General features: G+C 41.2%; 2 protein-coding genes across 2 annotated transcripts; one reads left to right on the top strand and one right to left on the bottom strand.

Annotated features, from left to right (window-relative positions):
- The first annotated feature begins 751 nt into the window (after positions 1-751).
- On the top strand, positions 752-4,927 carry LOC308688982 (dnaJ homolog subfamily B member 1-like). Its single transcript, XM_081362474.1, has 3 exons — positions 752-1,265; positions 2,851-3,410; positions 3,502-4,927. The coding sequence occupies exons 1-3, from the start codon at positions 1,046-1,048 to the stop codon at positions 3,733-3,735; spliced, it is 1,014 nt and encodes a 337-aa protein (XP_081218600.1). The 5' UTR covers positions 752-1,045; the 3' UTR covers positions 3,736-4,927.
- Positions 4,928-5,121: 194 nt separating this feature from the next.
- On the bottom strand, positions 5,122-20,853 carry LOC308687927 (adhesion G protein-coupled receptor E3-like; the record flags this gene model as incomplete). The annotated part of the gene is made up of 10 exons (XM_081360746.1): positions 5,122-5,247; positions 6,296-6,458; positions 9,817-9,908; positions 9,993-10,059; positions 10,152-10,384; positions 10,462-10,668; positions 10,893-11,054; positions 11,164-11,345; positions 16,284-16,403; positions 20,685-20,853. 10 exons carry the CDS (start codon positions 20,851-20,853, stop codon positions 5,122-5,124), a joined length of 1,521 nt encoding a protein of 506 aa, XP_081216872.1.
- Positions 20,854-22,052: the final 1,199 nt, after the last annotated feature.

Raw genomic sequence — 22,052 nt, 5'->3', positions numbered from 1 at the left:
GACCAAGCTGCATATCGTAAACAACATAATAATAACATAAAAAATATGAAAAGCAAATTATAACAATAAAATAGATTGTGGGGGTGGTAAATCCATATATATTGCCATTAATTTAGAGATTTTTAAGGCACTCCTCCTTTTTTATTTGTTTTAAGAATCGAAATAAACATTTAAATGCCACAAAACATGGAGAAACTTTAACAAAGCTACATTTGTGTAGGGTGAAGTCAGCTAAAATGGGCCACGTTTTGGTAATAAATGTGCTATGCATGAGATCTAATGATATTTTTATAAATTAGCATGGCCGGCCTCTTAAATTCATACTTTTTAAATGTGAAAAAGTATAATTGTTTTAGAGTATCATCTGGCTCCTTATTGAGCCACAGCACAACATTCAGGTAAAATGGGCCTGTGTTAAATTTGTGTTAAAACTTGGATACATACAATCAACATATTATTAGCCTACACAAAAATGCAATATGTGTAGAATAAAAGACACAAAATCTGCAATAAAAGACACAAAATCTAACAATGTGATCGTCAAAGGCAGGCATTAAATGTTTTGTCTTTCTGTGAACGGATTATGCAAATGTGTGACGAAAAGCGTCCGTATGTAAATTACATGTCTGTATTTCATTGCCATTGTTTCCTTGTTGCGAAAGGCATCGGGTTTTATTTTTTATTAATATTATGTATTTTTAGTTTCGGTTTCATCTTTGTCCTGCAGGTCTATGGGTGGAGCGGCATGTTCACGTGGTTTGGGTGTGGAAACTAGAAACAACCAGAGAGTTTGAGACATTTCTCGAACTTTCCTCGCGGTTTCAAATAGGGACGATCCGCAGCGAGACAGGGGCATACAAACCGCTGGTCGACGGGACAACAGCTGTCCGATAAAGTTATTCCAAGACCTATTTGCAAGGATATTTCTATTAAGTTGATGCGAACCGAGCTCGACTGAAAAACACCGCATCTCGCGAGCAGGACTGTGTCTAAAACCGCTGTTTGATTTTTGGAGAATATCGAGGCTGCCTTCAATAAACTCTCAATGGTGAAGATGGGGAAAGATTATTACAGTGTTTTGGGGATTCAGAAAGGTGCGTCCGATGACGAGATCAAGAAAGCGTATCGCAAACAAGCGCTCAAATACCATCCGGACAAAAACAAGTCGCCCAGCGCCGAGGAGAAGTTCAAGGAGATCGCGGAGGCATACGACGTGCTGAGCGACCCGAAGAAGAAAGACATTTACGACAGATTTGGCGAAGAAGGTGAGTAAACCTTTCGTGCGGCTCTTGTTGCACTGCTTAATGACACAGGTAGAGATGAGAGGGAAATACTATGCCTATCGTTCAAATTTTAAACATTTGTGTTTAGATTTTATCTGATTAGATCGCTGACTGGATTAGTTATTAATGACAGCAGTCAGGATATTGTCAACACAGTACGTAGCCTATAACGGTAGTGTTTTTAGGTCGAGAGAAATAAATCTGGTAAAACTACTGAAAAGTTCGACTTTGTAAAATTACATGGAATTGATCCGATTTGTGATGCTGCGCGCTGATTGGCTGTTTGAACGGTGTGTGCGTTCTAGAACGCTTGCTGGAATATTCTGACGGTCACGTGATAGAACGTCAGCAGTTCTGTGTGTGTCTGTGCGTGTTCAGCAAACCTTCTCTCGCCAGTCTGGCCTAGGGCTAGGGCTGTCCCCTTCTAGACATTTCTATACAAGTCTAATTTATTTTTGAGGGATTAAAAGGTAAAATATTAAGTATGCTATCATTAAACCAATGCCATTACAATGTCTAGAATTTTTTTTTTAGCATTTTTTAGTGGGAGTGTTATTGATATTATTTAAAGGGTCATGAAACCCCCCTCTTTCAGCTCAAGTCTAGCTCACAATCCTTTTGAAAAATGCTACTTAAATGGGTGTTGATGGCTATGAGAAGAAGGGAGGGTGGCCAAGGGAGTGGGTGTGGTATTGTAAAGGGTGTGGCACAGGTAAACGAATCTGGACACTCATTCACTGTATTGCATTTCAGTATCTAATCAGTCAAAATACACGTTTTACCATATGTAGGTGTTTGGCATGTTTACATTTTATATATACACACACACACACACACACACACACACACACACACATTGACTCTTATTCATGTCTTATATGCCAAAAGCGCACACCGTTTCTTGTCTCATCACGTTCTGTTATGAATTACATGAATCATGTAATAATAACATATTTTCACTCCAAAACGGGGAAATATCATGAAAAAAGTTGAGTAGTTAGCATCACTGATATTAGTCTGCTAATATAAACATTTCTGTCGTTAAAAAAATTGTCAAATATTTACATCTATTTAGACCTCACCACGCACTCTTTTACTGCAAAAACTAGAGAGGGACTTTGGTTAGAATTATCTACACTTTGACATTGACGAGCGCCATTAGACCGCATTTTAACTAACAGTAATGGAGTGCAGCAGATTTGGCCATTTCTGATTACAATTTGGGGCACAATTTGGCCATTTCTAATTATTGCGAGGGACTTGTCCCCTTCAATGTCTACGGTGGTTATGGGCCTAATTTAAACTACAATAACTGATTGTATTAATGATGAGATTTTGCATAAAAGTTCAGATTTTGTGAATTTGAGTTAGGAAGTAGCCTATGTAGTTGGGTATTCAAGGTAATGAAGAGTTTCATATAAAATAATAAATATTCCTGGGCAGCAAAAGTTATCAATACATCTTAATTCAATGTTGTCATTTGGTGGAGTTTTTAAGAGTTGTCTGTAAGTTTTATTCAACACCACACAGTTCTGTAATATGTGCCCTCTTTGTTTACCATGTGCAGGACTGAAGGGCGGCACCCCTGGTGGCGGAGGAGGTGGAAGTAATTTCACCTACACATTTCAAGGTGATCCTCATGCAATGTTTGCAGAGTTTTTCGGAGGGCGAAGCCCTTTTGAACACATGTTTGGCCGTAACGGTGGCATGGATGAGGGAATGGAAACTGATGACCCATTTGCTAGTTTTGGCATGGGTGGTTTCCCACGCTCCTTTAACACGCGAGGTCCCGGCGGGGCACTGACCAAAAAGCAGGATCCTCCCGTGACCCACGACCTGAGGGTCAGTCTAGAAGAAGTGTTCACTGGCTGCACCAAGAAGATGAAGATCTCCCGCAAACGCCTGAATCCCGACGGCAGAACGACGCGCACTGAGGACAAGATCCTAACAGTGGAAGTGAAGAAAGGCTGGAAAGAAGGAACCAAGATTACTTTCCCTAAGGAAGGGGATGAGACGCCATCAAATATCCCCGCAGATGTGGTGTTTGTGGTGAAGGATAAGCCACATCCAGTGTACAGAAGAGACGGATCGGACATTATTTATCCTGCAAAAATTACACTCAAAGAGGTAAGATGGGCTCCTATTTTAAGAGTTTGCTTACACACTCTTTTCTTCCCTGTCTGTATTTTTCTAATCCCGTTCTTCTCTACTTTCTCAGGCACTTTGTGGTTGCACAGTTAACGTTCCAACACTGGATAATCGCACGGTTAACTTAACAACTCAAGACATTATCCGTCCTGGGATGAAACGACGTGTCACCGGGGAGGGTCTTCCTCTTCCGAAATCCCCAGATCGTCGTGGGGACTTGATTGTCGAGTATGAGGTCAAGTTTCCCGAAAGATTAAGCCAGACTGCCAAGGACACTATCGCAAATGTTTTGCCGGCTTCTTGAGCCGTGAATACTGCAATGCTGGAGACATTGCCATTGGGAATTTTTGGTTTCATAGTATTTAAAGGATGAATATGAAGGGCTGCTGAAATTGTCGAACTGTTATTCTGTAATGTACTGCCAATGAGAGACTATCTGAACCAAAACATTGCTGGACTAGACTGGTTTATGTGTTTGTCATGTACATTTTTAACCTATGTTTCCTTTGGGTCAGGTCCAGCAGAAAGTCTCCAGCTGCGATCTCTTGGCCAGCGTTTTGTTGTCAACTACACACATCTAACACATCTAAGTTTACTTATTCCAGAGATAGACAGTAGAGCATGTTGTGATGTTGCTACAATAATATAGTTTCTTATATATCAGCAGCCTGATCCTTTGGACACCTCAGGGAAGTCTTTCTGTGAAAGCAGCCTGTACTTTTTCTGCTAATACGGTCTAATGTGACCATTTAGTGTTGCCATTAAAAGTCATTTCCAATATAGTGGTGGCTCAAAGTGATGCTTGGATCCTCCCTCTTCTAAGTATGTGAAACAACACTCGATGCAGAAGTTATATGGTGAGGAACTCAAAAGCTCAAAGTCAGCTAGAGGACAAATTTGTAACAAATACTAGATTTATTTAAAGTAAATGATTCAAACTATTGATATTGTGGTTCATTTCTTATGCAAAATCATATGGAACTTTTTTCTGTTTTATTACAGGTAATTTATGTTATTGTTTTTAATTGTAAAACTGAATTTGTTTATTCACAAATTCTGTGGGATACTTCTGTGGGATTTTTTTGGATTATGAGTTATGGGCTGTTTTGAGTTTTGAATAGATTGTTTAAAAGAAAATAAGATTTGAAATGTTACAGATATCACACTGCTTTAATAAAACACTTTAAACTGAAAAAACAATTGCTTTATCTTATTTTTGTTTTTGAAAAAACCATGCATAAACATTATTCAATAAAAAATACAAACATGTACATGCAAGTTGTTCACATATTATGGTAGTCCTGTTTGTGCTAAATAGAGTGAATTTACACCTTTGCCATTAATATGTTTATAAGCAACTGAAAAAAGCACAAATGTCAGGGCATGTCAGAACATCTCAAGGACCCCAAAAACCCCCCAGACCCCAGAGGGTTAAAAGAAAATAAGATTTGAAATGTTACAGATATCACACTGCTTTAATAAAACACTTTAAACTGAAAAAAACAATTGCTTTATCTTCTTATTTTGTAGTGTATTAAAAGTGTAACCCAGTATATAAGCCTCTAAAATCATGGTAGTTCCTCTACCAAAGAAATGTTGCACTTAAAGAAATATGTAGATTCACATAAGTGTATTGACCGCTGTAAATATATAGCTGAGACGGTCATATAATATCTAAATCATGACAGAATCACTTTAATAATAATGGCACTTCCTTTGCTGAATATGGATGCTTTGGTCTTCGGTGTTTCTTGATGGTGTTTGATTTGAGTCCACAGCAAAGACATCTGAAGAACTTCCTGTACTGCTGCCTGACCTGGATGAGAAGAGAGATAGTTTTAAACTCTGGTTAAAAAAAAAAAAAAAAAAAAAAAAAAAAAAAATCACAGAACATGTTATGAACAGTCCAGGTTATTTTTCAAGAATTTAATTTTAGAAGATGAGAAATTAAAAATTAACTTAAAGGGTTAGTTCACCCCAAAATGAAAATTAGCCCATGATTTACTCACCCTTAAGTCATCCTAGGTGTATATGACATTATTCTTTCAGACGAATACAATCAGAGTTAAATAAAAAAATGTCCTGGCTCTTCCAAGCTTTATAATGGCAGTGAATGGCCGTATCTGTTTTGAAGTCCATCAAAGTGCATCTAGTATCCATGATTAAAGTGCTCCACACTGCTCTGGGGGGTTAATAAAGGCCTTTTGAAGTGAAGCGATGTGTTTGTGTGAGAAAAATAACGCATATATTTATGGCGAAAGAGTGATCCTTGACCCGACGCACAATGTAATGATGAATGCGGAGATAGAGCAAAACAAAACACCAGTCACAAATTAGTCTAAAAAGACAATCTTTTGAGAGAAATGTGGGAGGAGCTTGAGTTTGTTGCCCAGCCCTGTTTGTTTGAACCGCGAGGGGCGTCAAAGCTTACGCTACTCCTACATCTACGTCATACATGCGTCACTGGTTACTTTTTCGGCACAAGTCGACTTGCGTACGGCCGTCTGCCGGAAGCTAGTTGTTTTAGTCGATATATTTTTCTCACAAAAACACATCAATTCACTTCAGAAGGCCTTTATTAACCCCCCAGAGCAGTGTGGAGCACGCTTATCATGGATGGATGCATTTTGATGGACTTCAAAACAGAAACGGCCATTCACTGCCATTATAAAGCTTGGAAGAGCCAGGACATTTTTTAACTTAACTCAGATTGTATTTGTGTGAAAGAATGTCATATACACCTAGGATTGACTTGTAGGATTGAGTAAAAAATGGGCTAATTTTCATTTTTGGGTGAACTATCCCTTTAATATAAAGTAGGTGAGAGATGATTTTCTGGTAGACTGTCTGTACTGATATCTGACCTCATTATTGAGGACACAATAGACCAGGAAGATGAAGGTTCCCTGCTGGGAGTTCAAGATCAGGAAGATGATCTCCAGCTCCTTCCTGCCATTAGTGAAGAAACCCAGAATCCAGGAGCAACCAAGAACCACAAACTGAGCCAGTGTTTTAAATGTAATAATCCTGCAGAGAAAGATGGAGAGTTGATATATATTTATTGATTATATTGTTGTGGAAAATCTGCAATTGTCCTGTTATAAGTATGCCTTTTTGTCTGTATAACACTTCTGTATTGTAATCAACCACACTTGAAACTTGTTTGTTAAGAAAGTGGTTTATAAACATAAACTCTGCAATTGTTATTGTAAAATGTTTTTCTGAGAAAGTGGTTTTTAAAGAAAAACATACCACACTTAATGTTTCAAGCATTAATTAAAAAGCATAGAGAGGAACAAAACATGAGCTTTGCTAAAGAAAGAAGATAAATGCAAGCATTACCGTCGGATGTGTTGCGGATGAAGCGCAGAATACAACAAAGAAGAAAAGTCTGAAGAAGGAAGACTAAGAGGCGAAAGGCTTTATAAAGACAGGTCCAAAAGGAATTCCCAGAACTCAAGACACCTTAAGACTTAGGATTGGATAAATTGTCTGTAAGAGACTGATCATTTATGAGGGGATTTCCAAAGATGACGACCTCAAGAAATCAGATGGTCTATAAAAGGCTGAAAGGAGAAGATGAAGGCAGACACTGATTCTTAATGGCCTCTCCGGTGTTACAACGCTTGTAAACAATTTACTCTTGATGTTGTTTTGTCTTGTTTTTTTATATTAGTACTTTATATGTAAACTAATTAACCTGTAGATAATAAAACTATATTTAGTTGAAACTAAGAAACTCTTTTGCTGCTCTCGCCTGCCAAAAGTCTTTGATTTCTGAAAAAGTGAGCTGAACAGACCACGAAGAAGTCTTCTGACCTATGGATTGTGAGTATGAAAATTCAGATGCTTATAATTATATAGCGTAGCTAGCGAAAGCGGTCATATAGGGATTGTCAAAGTTTTTTTTTTTTTTTTTTTTGTCATCTACTGAATTTTTCGTCGACGATACCAGGGACACCGAAACACCGGGGAACATGAAATTTTGGTGGGCATGTAGCCCCACTAGACTTTTACAGAAAAATTTCGTTTGGTCCCCGGGGGCCACTCCCCCTCCGCGCTGGGCCCCCCCAAACCCAAAAACTGCAGTTTTTCCTAAATAACTACCTGAACCGTGGCACCGAGGATGAAGACATTTTTATGGTGTGTTGGTCTTAAGGGCCCACATCAACCTAGCCCATAATCACTCATTTGTGATTTGCGCCCCTCCCATAAAAAATGAAAATGCAATATTATTCTGCTTTAATCGCCCCTATCTTCAGTTGAGATGTTCAGAACTGCACCATATTTCATGTGTATGATTAACTTGACATCATCTGGGGGTATGCTAAGTTTCGTAGAATTTCATCCATGGGGGGGGTATAAAATAAATTCATTTATGTGCACATTAAGTGACTGTACACTCATCGGCCAGTAGATGGTGGTGTTGAGCGAAGGGTTGCTGGTTTAGGATGATACTGTCACTAAGGTTGCCAACTGTCCCGAATTAGGCGGGACGTCCCGCATTTTGGGCCTAATTTATTTGTCCCTTGCGTGACCTCCCGTGTCCCGTTTTTTGACAAGCTGATAAACCACTGACTGATACAACAGCAACAGCAGCAGTGCTGACCACGACACTTGAGAATGATCACCGACACCTGTCATCACCCAATCACAGCTTTTTTTAATCACTGTTTTGAGACAAATCATTGTTTGATTTGCGAACATCCTCTGCCGTCTGGTCGCTTCCGCTTCAAGCCGGACTCGTCTCGCGTTAACGGTAATTTCCTTTCACTGTTCACGTTTTGATTTCGGCTAATCAATTTTGGCGAATGCAAACAACGTGATTATTGTTCATGAGTCTAACATCCAGCCACGCAAGAAAACATGTAATCTACCTGAGGGAATAATATGCTGAAAAAACATTTCTGATTATTATTAATGTTTTAAAGCTTTTAGAAAGTACATAGAAAGCTTTTGTAACATTATCTTAACTGTCACTTTTGATTAAAGGAGAACTTGGTAACTTTTTTAACTTAATAAAACTGTCTAGAAATCATTTGGATGGTTAAACAACCTGTTCTGGTGATATTGGTGACTTTCCCCGCTCCCCCCAGCGTTCCCAGGCGGAAAACCAACCTTGCAACTTGGGGACTACCGTCCCGGCAAGATAGAAATTGGAAGGCTCGTGAGAAACGGGAACGAGCGCGAAACACAAATTGCTTTACGGCAATTCGACATAAACACACACGCATGTATGATGTATTACCAGATTTTACCCACCTCAGTAGACATAGCTCCACACGATACAGTTGGCTTGCTCCGATCATAACAAACGCACATGAGCAGCGGTAGAGAGGGGGAGGAGGCTGAGTTTTTTACGACCGTGTTGTGAAATATACGCCCCCCCACAGCTGTAGGGGGAGCTCGTGGGGAAAACATGCGACAACAAAAGGAAAAATCAGCGAAGAAGTGACTAGAGTTCGCTAGAGTTGCCGAGTTCTCCTTTAATGTAATGCATCCTAGCTAAATAAAAGTAGGCAATTACTTTATTTTTTTTCCCAAAAAATAATCTTACTAACCCCAAACTTTTGAACTGTAAGCCTAGTGTATAATGTTAAAAAAGCTTTCTATTTTAGATAAATGCTGTTATTTTGAACTATGGTTTGTTTGTAATGTGACTTTTTTTCATGTATGACATTAAAATTATTTTTAGAATTAAATACATAAATAGGTTAAGCAATACAAATGTGTTTATGTCTGATAACCTTTTAAACACAAACTTAACTGCAGACACTGAAATGGCGTACACTGTGTGATACAGTACAAATATTTTGAGTGTCCCTCATTTTCCTATAAATAACCACGATTGTCCCGCATTTTCCTATTCTGAAGTTGGCAACCCTAACTGTCACACACACACACACATGCAGGAATACAAACAAACGCAAGCATGTACACACACTGACATCCACACGCACAGACACACACCCATACACACACACATACAAATCCACATGCACAGACACACGCGCACACACATGTACGCACGCATACATACACGCACAGACACACACACACACACACAGACACACACATACACAAACACACACACATACACACACACACAGACAGACATGCACATACTACTACTTTTTTTAGGTATACATAAACACGCAATACAGCCAAATTGCTCCACGTCATTTCTTTTTGTGGAAAGCCAGTGCAGACCTGAGCGGCGGCCATATTTTGTACCGCCATGCGGTACATCTAGTTTAGGACACATTTGACTTACTTTACCTAACCTGAGAATAATCAAAATAAGGTTAAAGGTGTCTAGAAATATGCAGCATATAACAATATATATACACATTTCATGGAGTGTTCAAATCATATTGTTTGTTACTTGGTTCGTTTCATCTGTGAAACTTCAGCGTTCAGATTTTTCAAGGTCAGGATCAGATTGATGATGATGCAGATGACGAGAATCATGTTTAACTGCACAGTAAGAGAAACAACAGGAATTAATCTTTAATCACTGTTTTCCTTTTAATACAAAGTCATGATGAGAAATGTGTTTACTGCTAGTATGGCGCAAACAGGTCCCAGAAAACTCCAGATAAAACCTTTATCCATTTTAATCCAGCACCTGTTTGGAGGAAGAAGAAAAAAAATCAATGAACAAACATGAAACATGAAGGATGAAGGTGTTGATCTCTGAGTCATTCAAACTAAACTCACTGTTCACTTCCGTATCCTTCAGGAAGCAGCCCGACAGACACGCCCACCACAACCAGAGCAACCGTATATCCAGTCACACACAGGAATCTACTGCTAAGTACAGCCCTCTTTTTGGAGCTGATCTGTGATAGGTTCTTCACACAGATGAAGAGCAGCACAGCTTCAATGAACATCCACACAAAGCCGGAGAGAAAGAGGAAGTGCAGCACACCTGATATCACGGCACACAACACCTGGAGATCATGAGAGACGGTTATGATGATTCTCAGTGAGACTGTGCTGAGCTGTAGGGCTCCTTCATCATTCTCACCTGATGAGGGCGTATGAGGCTCAGGAACTGTTGTGTGAGCAGGAACAGAAGGTGAGCCAACAGAAGACTGATGCAGAGGTTGATTCGAGCCACATTATTCACTCCAGGACTCCACTGACAAAGGGCAAAGGTCAACAGGGCCAAACTGAAGAACACCAGCCCCACGATCACACACACCAAATTCAACAGGTCCAGCAGTGAGTTGCTCTGAGAAAACATGTCCGAGAACATGAGTGCCAAATTTGGGTACTATACGGTTATCCGGACCACATGTGATGACCTACCCCAACCCTGCCCCTAAACCTACCCGTCACTGGGGTTACGACCAACCAAGAGCGGTTGTGGTCACATGTGGTCAGGTGTGGTCCGGATAACCGTATAGTACCCAAATTTGTGCTGTTCTTCAATGCTCACTATAAATGTTCTCGTACCTCTGATGGGCGGCTGGTTTGCATGATGAGAGCGAATGTGGACAGACGAACACAGGAACACACAGTGTAGTTGCTGTTGGTCTTTAAAACAGAACAACCATCTACAATCCACTCGCTGATATTCCAGTACACACAGGACAGAGAACCGTCGGGGTCAAACTCCTGCAGAAAGAAGAAAGAACATGCAGAAAATATAACAACACTGAATATTAGACGCTTTCAGATGTTCATCAGTTCTCAGGTTGGACAAAAACACATTTCAGTCTCTCACTCTGATGTGTTTGAGGGTGAAGTTGACTGGTTTGGTGAGTGTAGTGTTGGTGGTTTTGGGAAGAGTAGCTGAGATCACAGTGGACATCATGGTTTTAATCGTGTCAGTTGATGTGTTGAAGAAGTCTGGCTTCAGTAGATTCTCCATTGTGTTATAACTCATGAAACCCACAGCAGCTGATCCTGTGTGACAGACACAGAAAAAATTTGAAACACAATAAAAACCTTTGGTAAATGTGGTTTAGTGATAAACCTTCTAAAAATGTTTTATTAAAAATGTTGTATTAAAACGTACTCGGTTACTAACGTAACCTTGGTTCTCTCTAGAAGAGGGAACGAGTACTGTGTAATAGCTTACGCTAGGGGAAAAACTCTTTTCCGTGAGATAATGAAGCCAAAAATTATCCTTAATTTTGTAATAATGTAAAACGCATTGCGGCAGCATGCAGACATAGGCGAGACGGCTCGCATGCCCATTGGCTGCCCTGCGGCAACTGCAGCAGCCTATCGAGAGAGGCCCCTCGTGACGTCAAATCCAATGAGTCACGTCCCGCCGAAACGGGCGTGGCTTGGGCCTATAAATACAGCTCGACAGGCTGGAGAATCTGGTTTTTCATCGCCGAAGCGAACCAGAGCGTGATGCATGCACGGCAAAGATACGCAGTACTTGTTCCCTTTTCTAGAGAGAACTGAGGTTACGTTAGTAACCGAGTACGTTCTCTTACGAGAGGTCTCTCGTACTGCGTAATAGCTTACGCTAGGGGAACACAGTGTAAACACCAAAGTCACAAGGGCAGGTGCTCGGGGCTCATATAGTGCATTAGGCCCAAATTCCATACACGTTGCGCTCACTGAGAGCGCTTGCAAGTCCCCTATATGCTTTACTGAAGCGAGAGCCAGAAGAAACACTGTTTTTAAAGACAAGTGTTTGATATCTATTGATTGGATTGGCTCGAATGGGGCACCTTTCATGGCTTTAAAAACCGTAGAAAGGTCCCACATGGGAACTGAGGGAGGTCTGGGAGGATTCAGCCTCTTAGCTCCTCTAAGGAAGCGAATGACCAGATCGTTCCTTCCAAGTGACTGGCCAAGCGTCGGATTAGTAAACGCTGCTATGGCCGCCACGTAAACCTTGAGCGTGGATGGGATTCTGTCCTTATCCAGTAGCTCTTGCAGGAAGGAGAGAACCTCTGTCACCCCACATTCTGAGGGTGATATGCCACGAGCTGTGCACCAGCTAGAGAACACAGACCATTTCGAGGAATAGAGCCATCTAGTAGACGGGGCTCTAGCCTGCGTGATCGTGTTTAACACTCCCACCGGGAGGTTAGCGGGTACCCGTTGATGGCCCACGCATGTAGGGACCAAAGCTCTGGGCGAGGATGCCAGATCGAGCCCTTGGCCTGAGAGAGGAGGTCCCTCCTCACTGGTATCGGCCATGGGGCAGTGCTCGTCAGCTGCATCAGAACCGGGAACCAAGCTTGGTTCATCCAGAACAGAGCCACAAGTAGCACTGAGCATCCGTTTTCCCTGATTCACTCTAATACCTGAGGTAGAAGCGTGATGGGGGGAAAAGCATAGAGTGGGCAGCGGGGCCAGACGTGGACCAGCGCATCCCTGCTCCTGGAGAAAAACTCCAGACAGTGAGCGTTTTCCTGAGGCGCAAACAGGTCTACATGTCTTCCACAGCAGTTGGACTGTCTGCGGGTGTAGAGACCATTCTCCTGCCGGAAAATTGTTCCTGGACAGTCTGTCTGGTCCCATATTCAGGTGGCCTGGCACGTGCGCTGCTCTCAGCCAGCGCAGATTGTGCTGAGCCCAGACCAGGAGGCGCTCCGTCAGCCTGTAGAGGTTTCGGGACCTGATATCTCCTTGGCGATTTATATAGGCCACCACCGACATGTTGTCCGAACGGACCAGGACGTGGTGTCCTTTTATCTGGGGTCAAAAGCGCCTCAGCGCGTTGTCGACTGCCATCATTTCCAAGCTGTTTATGTGTAGAAGCTTTTCCCGTTCTGACCACTGGCCGAAGAACGGTCTGCCCTCGAGCAGCGCTCCCCATCCCGAGGTGGAGGCGTCCGTAGACACCACCTTCACACTCGAGGAAGTCCCCAGGCTTACACCTGGCCGGTACCAGTCGGTCGCTCTCCAAGGTTCCAGAGCTGAAACATATTTCTGATCGACCTTGAGGCGGAAAAGACCGGAAGCCCACGCCCAACACAGTACTCACGCTTTTAGCCAGAACTGCAGTGGGCGCATGCGAAGCAGACCCAGCTGGAGTACTGATGATGCTGAGGCCATGAGACCCAGCATTTTCTGAAACTGTCTGAGCGGGACTATAGTGCCACAGCGGAAGGATTCCGTCATGCACTGAATATTCAGTCTGCGCTGTGGCGATAGTTGTGCTGTCATAGACAGCGAGTCCAGTTCTGTGCCCAGAAAAGATATTCTCTGACTGGGAGACAGTGAGCTCTTCGCCCAATTGACTTTGAGACCCAGATTCTCGAGATGTTCGAGTAATATGGTCCTGTGTTCTATGAGCTCTATGAGTGTGATCGAGCTAGAATCAGCCAATCATCCAAGTAATTCAAAACCCCGAAGTTTCAGGGGTGCAAACACCGCATCCATGCACATTGTGAATGTACGGGGTGCTAGGGACAGGCCAAACGGCAGGACTGTGTATTGATATGCCTGGCCCTCGAAGGCGAATCTCAAAAATCGCCTGTGACGTGACGCTATTTGTATTTGGAAATACGCGTCCTTCAGATCTATTGACATAAACCAGTCCCCTTGGAGAATTTGCGAGAGAATTTTCCTGGTTGTGAGCATTCTGAACCGGCGTTTCAAAAGCACTTTGTTCAGCTGTCTTAGATCTAGAATGGGTCTGAGACCCCTGTCTTTTTTCGGTACCAGAAAATATCTGCTGTATAGGCCCCCTTCGCTCTGAGCTTGAGATAAGGGTTTTATGGCCCCTTTGCTAAACAGTTTCGCTATTTTGGCTCGAAGTAGATGTGCTACTTCCTTTTCCACCATAGTTTCGATTCACACCGCGTAACGGCGGGGGCGTCGAGCGAACTGTAGCGAATAGCCTCTTTTTATAATGTTCAGCACCCATTCTGATACCCCAGGGAGCTTTGCCCATGCACTCGCATGAATAGCTAGGGGTTGAATGAGATCTGGGCTCTGGCCGCGACATGGTGGCGACCGGAGAGCATCGGTATGCTGTGACATAGACGCCGTGCTTGCAGCGTTCGAGGCGGGGGGCGCGCTGATCACAGTGGGCAGCCTGCCTGCGCTCGACTCTCCTATGGCGGTTTGCTGAGAGAGAGCGAGAGGGGCGAACCCGGTAGGGTTTGTCATGTCTGTGTGTGAATATGGGCGCGGGACAGCGGGCACATTTACTATACTGAAAACACCATCTGCTTGAGCAGACTGTATGTGCGTTGGTTTCATTTTTACAGGAACCGTGAGACATGCAGTGTGTAGTGTTTGTGGGCACTGGGTCGTGGGCACATTCACTACATTTAATGCACAATTGACATGAGTCGATTTTATGTGTGCGAGCCCTGTGTGGCGGGCTGTGCTTGTGTGTAGGAATGAGCACTGGGCTGTGGGCATTTTTACTACACTCATAACACCATCGGCCGTGGCCGGAATACCAGAAAATACACTCTTTATGAAATTTATCTGGGTCTCCGTAAAAACGGCGTTTGTGTGCAGGCAAACGGGTTGTAGTACCGGCTTGTTTTCTGCTAAATACACTGGAACAGTCGCATTTTCTGGAACTGAAGTTTTGGTGGAAGTTTTCGGGCTTTATCTCGATCTTAGGCCGGGGCCCAAGAAGAGGGGGGCGGCGGCCAGCAGAGTAAGAGCGAGGTCTCTGGTCCCGGGCCTGTCGGCGCTGCGAAGCGGCGGCAGTGGGCTGCGGCTGCGGCTGCGGCTGGGAGCTTCGAGCAGACGGCTGTTTAGAGCGACCTGCTGTGGAACTGGAGCGCTTAGGCAGAAAATGTTTCATGGCCTGTGACGTTTTCTGCACCTCAGCAAATCTATCCGCGAAATCCTTGATGGATGATCCAAAGAGGCCGGCAGAGGAGATGGGGGCATCGAGGAATGCGGTGCGCTCTGAGTCCGACTTCTCGGATAGCGTAAGCCACAAGTGTCTCTCAGCAACAGTGAGAGAGGCCATGCTCTGCCCTATGGCCTGTGCAGCGGACTTAGTGGCGCAAAGGGCAAGATCTGTAGCGCTCCTCAGGTCCGGCACGCTGATAGCTTCCGGTCCTTCCTCATCCAGTTTACGGAGAAGGTTGGCCTGGAAGATCTGCAGGATGGCCATAGAATGTAGCGCAGATACAGCCTGCCCAGCGGCGTGCGGAGGTGCAGACTCGGCGAAAGATGCCAGGTGAGTCCTCAGAGTCACCATTGGCATCAGCTCGCAGTGACGGCATTCGCCATCAGCGAGCGCGAGAGCTGCATGATCCTCACCCAGGCAGGAAACGCAGATGACATGGCGGTCCCCGTCGCAGAGTGGGGCTCGACGCGAGCCACAGACGGTACGAGACATCTTTAAAAAGACGCTCGGCTCTTTTAGGCAGAGAGTGTGAGTCGCAGCAGCGAACACACACTAGCCGAGAAAAGGATATAGACGCCGGATAGCATAGCAGGAACGGCGACTGAAGGCGACGAGTTGTCGGCCAGCAGCTTCGGGTGCAAAGGCTCGTCCCGCAGAAGGCTTTCTCAGACTGCGCGGCTTCTTCCTCTCGGGATCCAGCGATGCATGAGCTTTGCTGAAGAGATGAAAAATCAGATTCTTCAGCCTGTCGAGCTATATTTATAGGCTCAAGCCATGCCCGTTTCGGCGGGACGTCACGTAGTTGGATTGGATTTCATTGGCTTAGACGTCACAAGGGGCCTCTCTCAATAGACTGCTGCAGTTGCCGCAGGGCAGCCAATGGGCACGCGAGCCGTCTCGCCTATGTCTGCATGCTGCCGCAACGCGCTTTACATTATTACAAAATTAAGGATAATTTTTGGCTTCAATATCTCGCGGAAAAGAGTTTTTCCCCTAGCGTAAGCTATTACGCAGTACGAGAGACCTCTCGTAAGAGAACACATCTCACTTACTTGTTTCATTGTTGTTCTTGGCGATCCCAATGAGATCGATGTCCACAGAAGCATTTCTTGTGTCAAGTCGAGGGATTTTATCTAAGGTGACATTGGGTCCAACCATGAAGACTTGAACCTCTGATTTAGAAAATAAGCAGTTATGTTTTGATTTTTTGTTTTTATTAAAGTTGATTCAATTTGCACAAATGTGCAAAAAACAAAACAATAAAAAGACTAAAATAAAATAACTATTCCATCTAATTACTAGTTTGCACTAATCAGTTTACTTCGTACACAGCAAAATCCCCAGAGTTAAATTAAGTCAATCTGCACTGTTAGACCTTACCGGGTTTTTTTACAGTAAAATACTGGCAACACTGTTGCCAGTAATTTACTGTTAATTGTACAGTTCTTTACTGTAAAAATGCACTAAAACTCGAGTTAACTAATTTCACTTGCAGAAACCGACTGCCTTAAATTGACCAACTGTCATTTATAAACTAAAATTTATAATGCATTAATAATGTGAGCAAAGTATTACTGTGAACTTATTTCATTTGAAACCACAACAAAACTTTTGTAAATTAAGAGATTTCTACTGGACCAGCAACTACACAGTCACTGTCTGTTAAGTAAAGCAACATGCAGCAAATCATCAATGTTTGTAGATCTTCTCCTGGACTGAAGCACAGGCTCTACTCTTCAGCACAATGGTGACCCAAAAAATACATTTTACTGTAAACTACTGGCAACAGTGTTGCCAGTATAAACCTGTTTTATAACTTACAGTTTATTACTGTTAAAATACATTTTGTGGGTGTGTCTTTTTATCTTACACTGTTAACCCTTTCAACCCCACAGGGAAATCCACACTACAAAGAGTAAAAAGTAACATTGAGACAGTGTTGCAGTGAGATAATTAAGGGAATATGTAAGTGATTGTTGAGCATTAGTGATGAACACCTGCTGTTAGTACAGAAAATAGAGAAACACAAGACCTACAACTGACTTCCAGCCATTACACATTATTACACTTATTATTAACCAGTATGACTTTATTTCTGTCATACATCTACGGAAGTTGTTATTGAGATGTTTAATTGAAAATGTTTGGTTTGAAGTTACCATTATAGAGATCAGTGCTTGCTTTAGTTGGGATGCTGATGCTAAAACATTAGTTTTTTTTCTTATGCTGCTTGAGCTGTGTTTTTGCAAGTCACACTTGTGCGCACACACACACAGTTTATGAATGATTGAGGTTATGATGACAAAATCATCCTATTGCCTGTTCAATCACTAAAGTATTCATTTTCACTCATTCAGAGTTAAATCCTCAACAAAAGAGTTACATTACCACCACTGTGAAACCACAACAGTAAATTACAATGTTTTTTTTTTTGTTTTTTTTTGTTAACACATCATGCATAACTAGAGAAACAGAGCTACACTGTCTTTTAGAAACACAGAGATATCACAATTTAGCACATGAATCTCAACAATGGTGGCAATATATATATTTTTATTCATGCAGCAGTGCATGCTGGGAGTTTTATATTATCCTGGAACCCAGCATGCATTGCGACATGAAACTTTTGATTGTCACCATTGTTGATGTCTGTGTGTGTCCAGGATAAGCAGGAGTTCAAAAATGTTTAATGCACTATATGATTATGATATTTTTCATAAGAACTTATTATAGTATTGATTTTATGTTGTAAATTTACATATATATGGTAAATATGAAATATCCATAAAGAATAAATACAGATAAAAAGAATAAATTAGGAAGAATCAAAGAATAAATACAGAAAAGATCAGAGAATCAGACATATCCAGGATGAATGTGATATCACCACAAAAGCCAAAAACACTTGATCATCTTCCTCTTGACTCTTTCTTGCCATAACAAATGTGTTTTATAAACTCACTGTTACAGCAGTCAGAGGGAGATGAATGGTAAGAAGTCAAGGGACAAGAGACCAACTAAAGCAAATACTGATCTCCATCATGGTGACAACAAACTTTATTATTAACTAAATCTCTGTTAATTCTCAACAAGAACTTTTGTACATGTATGAAAGAAATAATCGTAAACTGGTTTATAAACTGTTTTCACACTCAGTGTTCCTGGAAGTCAGTTGTAGTTTTTGTGTTTCTCTTTTTTCTGTTCTTGTTTCTCTGTCCTTCAGTGATTCTGCTTATCAGGTGTTCATCAGTTTCTCAATTCACTCACTTCTTTTCATTCACTTTGTCAAGTGGACTATATTAGTGAACTAATGTAGGGAACAGTGAATGAGGGTATAGGGTGTGATTGGGAAAACAGCCTCTGAGTGTCGATTTTAAGCACTGTTAATTTACAGTATATTCCTGTAGGCTACTTTTGTTTTCTACAGTATATTACTGTTTTATGGAAAATGGTATGATATTGTCAGAATTTGGCCTTTTTTTACAGCAAGGGTTAACAGTGTGGTAATGCTGTTTGAGTTGTTTAATCCTCCTCTGCTGAGATCTTGAGAGATGTAATGTCTTCTTTTATCTTCAGTTGATTCATCTTACACTCTCAGAAATAGGGGTACAGCAGAAGTCCATTTCTGTCCCCCAAGGTACATATATGTCCTCAAGCATTAAAAGGTACAAATATATACCGTTTCTTTTAAAGGTTAAGGTACAATATCAAAAGACAGCCTCTGCTAAGTAATTTTATTTTATTTTTTGTAAAAAAAAAAAAAAAAGTTTTTTTTTTTTTTTTAGGTTTTAATGATACCTTAATCATTTAAGGTAGATTTTAACTTATCACTATATTTGAGTAGCCTTGAAATAAAGGAAATAAAAGTTTTGTAAGTCAATTTACTGATATTAAATCATTATAACACAGCAAAAAAAAAACTCGCAAAAACTCGAACTTTCCTGGGAGTTTATTTGGCTCCAGGCTCAAGAGTGTTAAAGTGTTAAAATATGAGTGTTAAATTAACAATCAAGAGTGCTAAAGTTAATGAGCTAATTAAGTGATTAATTGAGTGATGATTGAACATTATTGAAGACACCTGATGTTAACAAGCAGAATCACTGAAGGAGAAAATCTATTTTTGTAAGACACCATTGTGGTGATCAGTGTTTGCTTTAGTTGGGCTCTTGACCCTTAAACTGTTAACATTAGGTTTTGTTTGGCTGTTGTATCTGAGTTATAATGGCTAGATGAACAAAGAGAAAAGTTGATCAGGTGTTGTTGGTTATGTTTTGACAAAATCATAATTTGACCTGAATCACTGAACTCATTTAAAGCCTAATCTCTGACTTAAATGTTTATTGTTGATTACAGCATCACTGTGCTTCCACAGCATAAGATCCAGAGTTTTTGAAGTATTCTAAAGGATTTCTTAAAAGTTGATCTGATAAAACAAATCTTTCTTGTAGGCACACACAGACATCAAGAATCAGTGTATAAATCTCAACAATGGTGACAAAAAGAATATTCAATTAGGAAAACGAAATTACTACAATTCAGATAATAATTTATTCATACTGCAATGCATGATGGGAGCCATGAATGAGTTTTGATTGGTGGCACCCATAATGCACTGCAACATGCTTTATTATTGTCACCCTTGTTGAGAATCACAGGCTGATTCTTGATGTCTGTGTGTCCAAATACGACTTTTTTAAAGTCGTTTGATCAGAAAAAGTTTTAAGAAATCTTTTTGATTATATTGAAAATGCTGAAAATAGGATACAGTAGAATCACAGGCAGCTATAATCAACAAGGTAAACCTAACTCTCTAAATGAGTTTTGTGATTCAGGCCAAATGAAACATAACCAACACCACCTGATCAGCTTTTCTTGTTGTTCATCTAAGCGTTATAACTTAGATACATCAGCCAAACAAAATCGAATGTTATTAATTTAAGGATTAAGAGCCCAACTAAATCCAACACTGATCACCATAACGGCAACTTTAAAAAAAGAGATTTTCTCCTTTGGTGATTCTACTTGTTAACATCAGGTGTCTTCAATAATGGTCAATCATCACTCAATCAATCACTAAATTATCTCATTAACTTTAACACTCTTGAGTCTGGAGCCAAATAAACTCACAGGAGAGTTCATTTAACACTGGAGTTTTTGCTGTGTGAGTTCATGGGTGGAATAAATATATGGCAGGACTTTTACTTTCTGACCCCTGGACTTTCCACCTCTGCTGAGCAGTACTGATTTAACACTGGGGATGTGTGCCTGTAACGTTGTAGTAATCATGAAGACATTGATTAGCTTGTTCAGGTGTGTTTGATTAGGGTTGGAGCTAAACTCCAGGAAAGTAGATCTCGTGGTCCAGAGTTGAGAACCCCTGCTCTAGACTATATTAACTCCCTGATATCATATATAATCTCATTTTCATCAATAATAACAGTTTCTCCACTCACCAACAGCAGCAAGAGTAAAACTGACACTGTCATTTGTGTCTGTCGGCTTCACCAATGTAGAGATGAGTTTCTCGTTGGCTTTTAACACACGGTTTCCATAGGAGGCTAGTTCAGCTGGGCTGAGTGATGATGAAGACTCTGAAATCTCTCCCGAAGCGTTGAGGACCATATTCAAAATATCGGTCACAGTCTAATTTATTGATCAGAAAAAAAAATAATACTGTAAATGTAATATTAAGAAAGCCAATTAATCAGACCTGCGATGTCAATCATGTAACTGACATTTACATTTGATTTGATTATTTAAAAAAAAATATATATATCTTGAAGACTTACAGTCAAAGGAAGCTCTTGAGCTGTAATGTTCTCGATCTGCTCAAGAAGATTTTGAAGCTTTTCAGTCTGACTCTGAAATCAAAATTGAGAAGACAGAATTTGACGATGTGTGAGCGATGACTTTAACCGGGTGTGCTAGTGCCTCTGAAATGAGACACAGACAGACACAGACTTGAAGACTTACAGTCAAAGGAAGCTCTTGAGCTGTAATGTTCTCGATCTGCTCTAGAAGATTTTGAAGCTTTTCAGTCTGACTCTGAAATCAAAATTGAGAAGACAGAATTTGACGATGTGTGAGCGATGACTTTAACCGGGTGTGCTGAGTGCCTCTGAAATAAGACACAGACAGTGTTTTTAAATTAATTTCTTTAACAAATGATTCAATGACATACATTTTTTAAACATTTGTCGCCACCTACTGGTGTAAATGAAAATACTTTTCCAAAGGTGCTTTTCTGTATTTTGCTCGCTACCGCTTTCTCTGCGCATTAAATATTCTCATATTTCCAGCAAACCAATGAGAATGCAGAATGATGATGACAGAGAGTATAGGCTTCAAAGCTATTGTGGACCCACTTACCCAAAACCCTCCGTAATTACAGTGGTTTGGCAAATAAATGAATGACGGACAGTTACGTATTTCCAACATTTTTTTATGAAAGCTTTATGTTACACCTCAAATAACAAGGGAATTTGCAGTAATTTATAGTGTCAATTAATTAGCGAGTCCACAAACTCATTCTTTCAATTGGCTTTTGTATGCAGAGTATTCACAGCTTATATGGACTGAATACCCCTATAAACCATCAGCAATTATTAGATAAGCACATTCATATTTCAGATTACACACATATCTATTGCTTCAGTTTCAGAGGTGGAAAGTCCAGGGGTCAGAAAGTAAAAGTCCTGCCATATGTTTATTCCACCCATGAACTCACACAGCAAAAACTCCAGTGTTAAATGAACTCTCCTGAGAGTTTATTTGGCTCCACACTCAAGAGTGTTAAAGTTAATGAGATAATTTAGTGATTG

Source organism: Scardinius erythrophthalmus (assembly GCF_964197995.2).
Source record: "Scardinius erythrophthalmus genome assembly, chromosome: 3".
Classification (NCBI taxonomy): Eukaryota; Metazoa; Chordata; class Actinopteri; order Cypriniformes; family Leuciscidae; genus Scardinius; species Scardinius erythrophthalmus.
Note: the sequence above shows the minus strand (reverse complement) of the source record. Positions and strands in the feature narration are given on the sequence as shown.

Excerpts from the sequence above, each read along its gene's own strand:
- LOC308688982 (XM_081362474.1), top strand. The coding sequence starts at position 1,046 with ATGGTGAAGATGGGGAAAGATTATTACAGTGTTTTGGGGATTCAGAAA. Across the intron at positions 1,266-2,850 it reads CGACAGATTTGGCGAAGAAG|GACTGAAGGGCGGCACCCCT; the intron begins GTGAGTAAACCT and ends TACCATGTGCAG. Across the intron at positions 3,411-3,501 it reads CAAAAATTACACTCAAAGAG|GCACTTTGTGGTTGCACAGT; the intron begins GTAAGATGGGCT and ends CTACTTTCTCAG.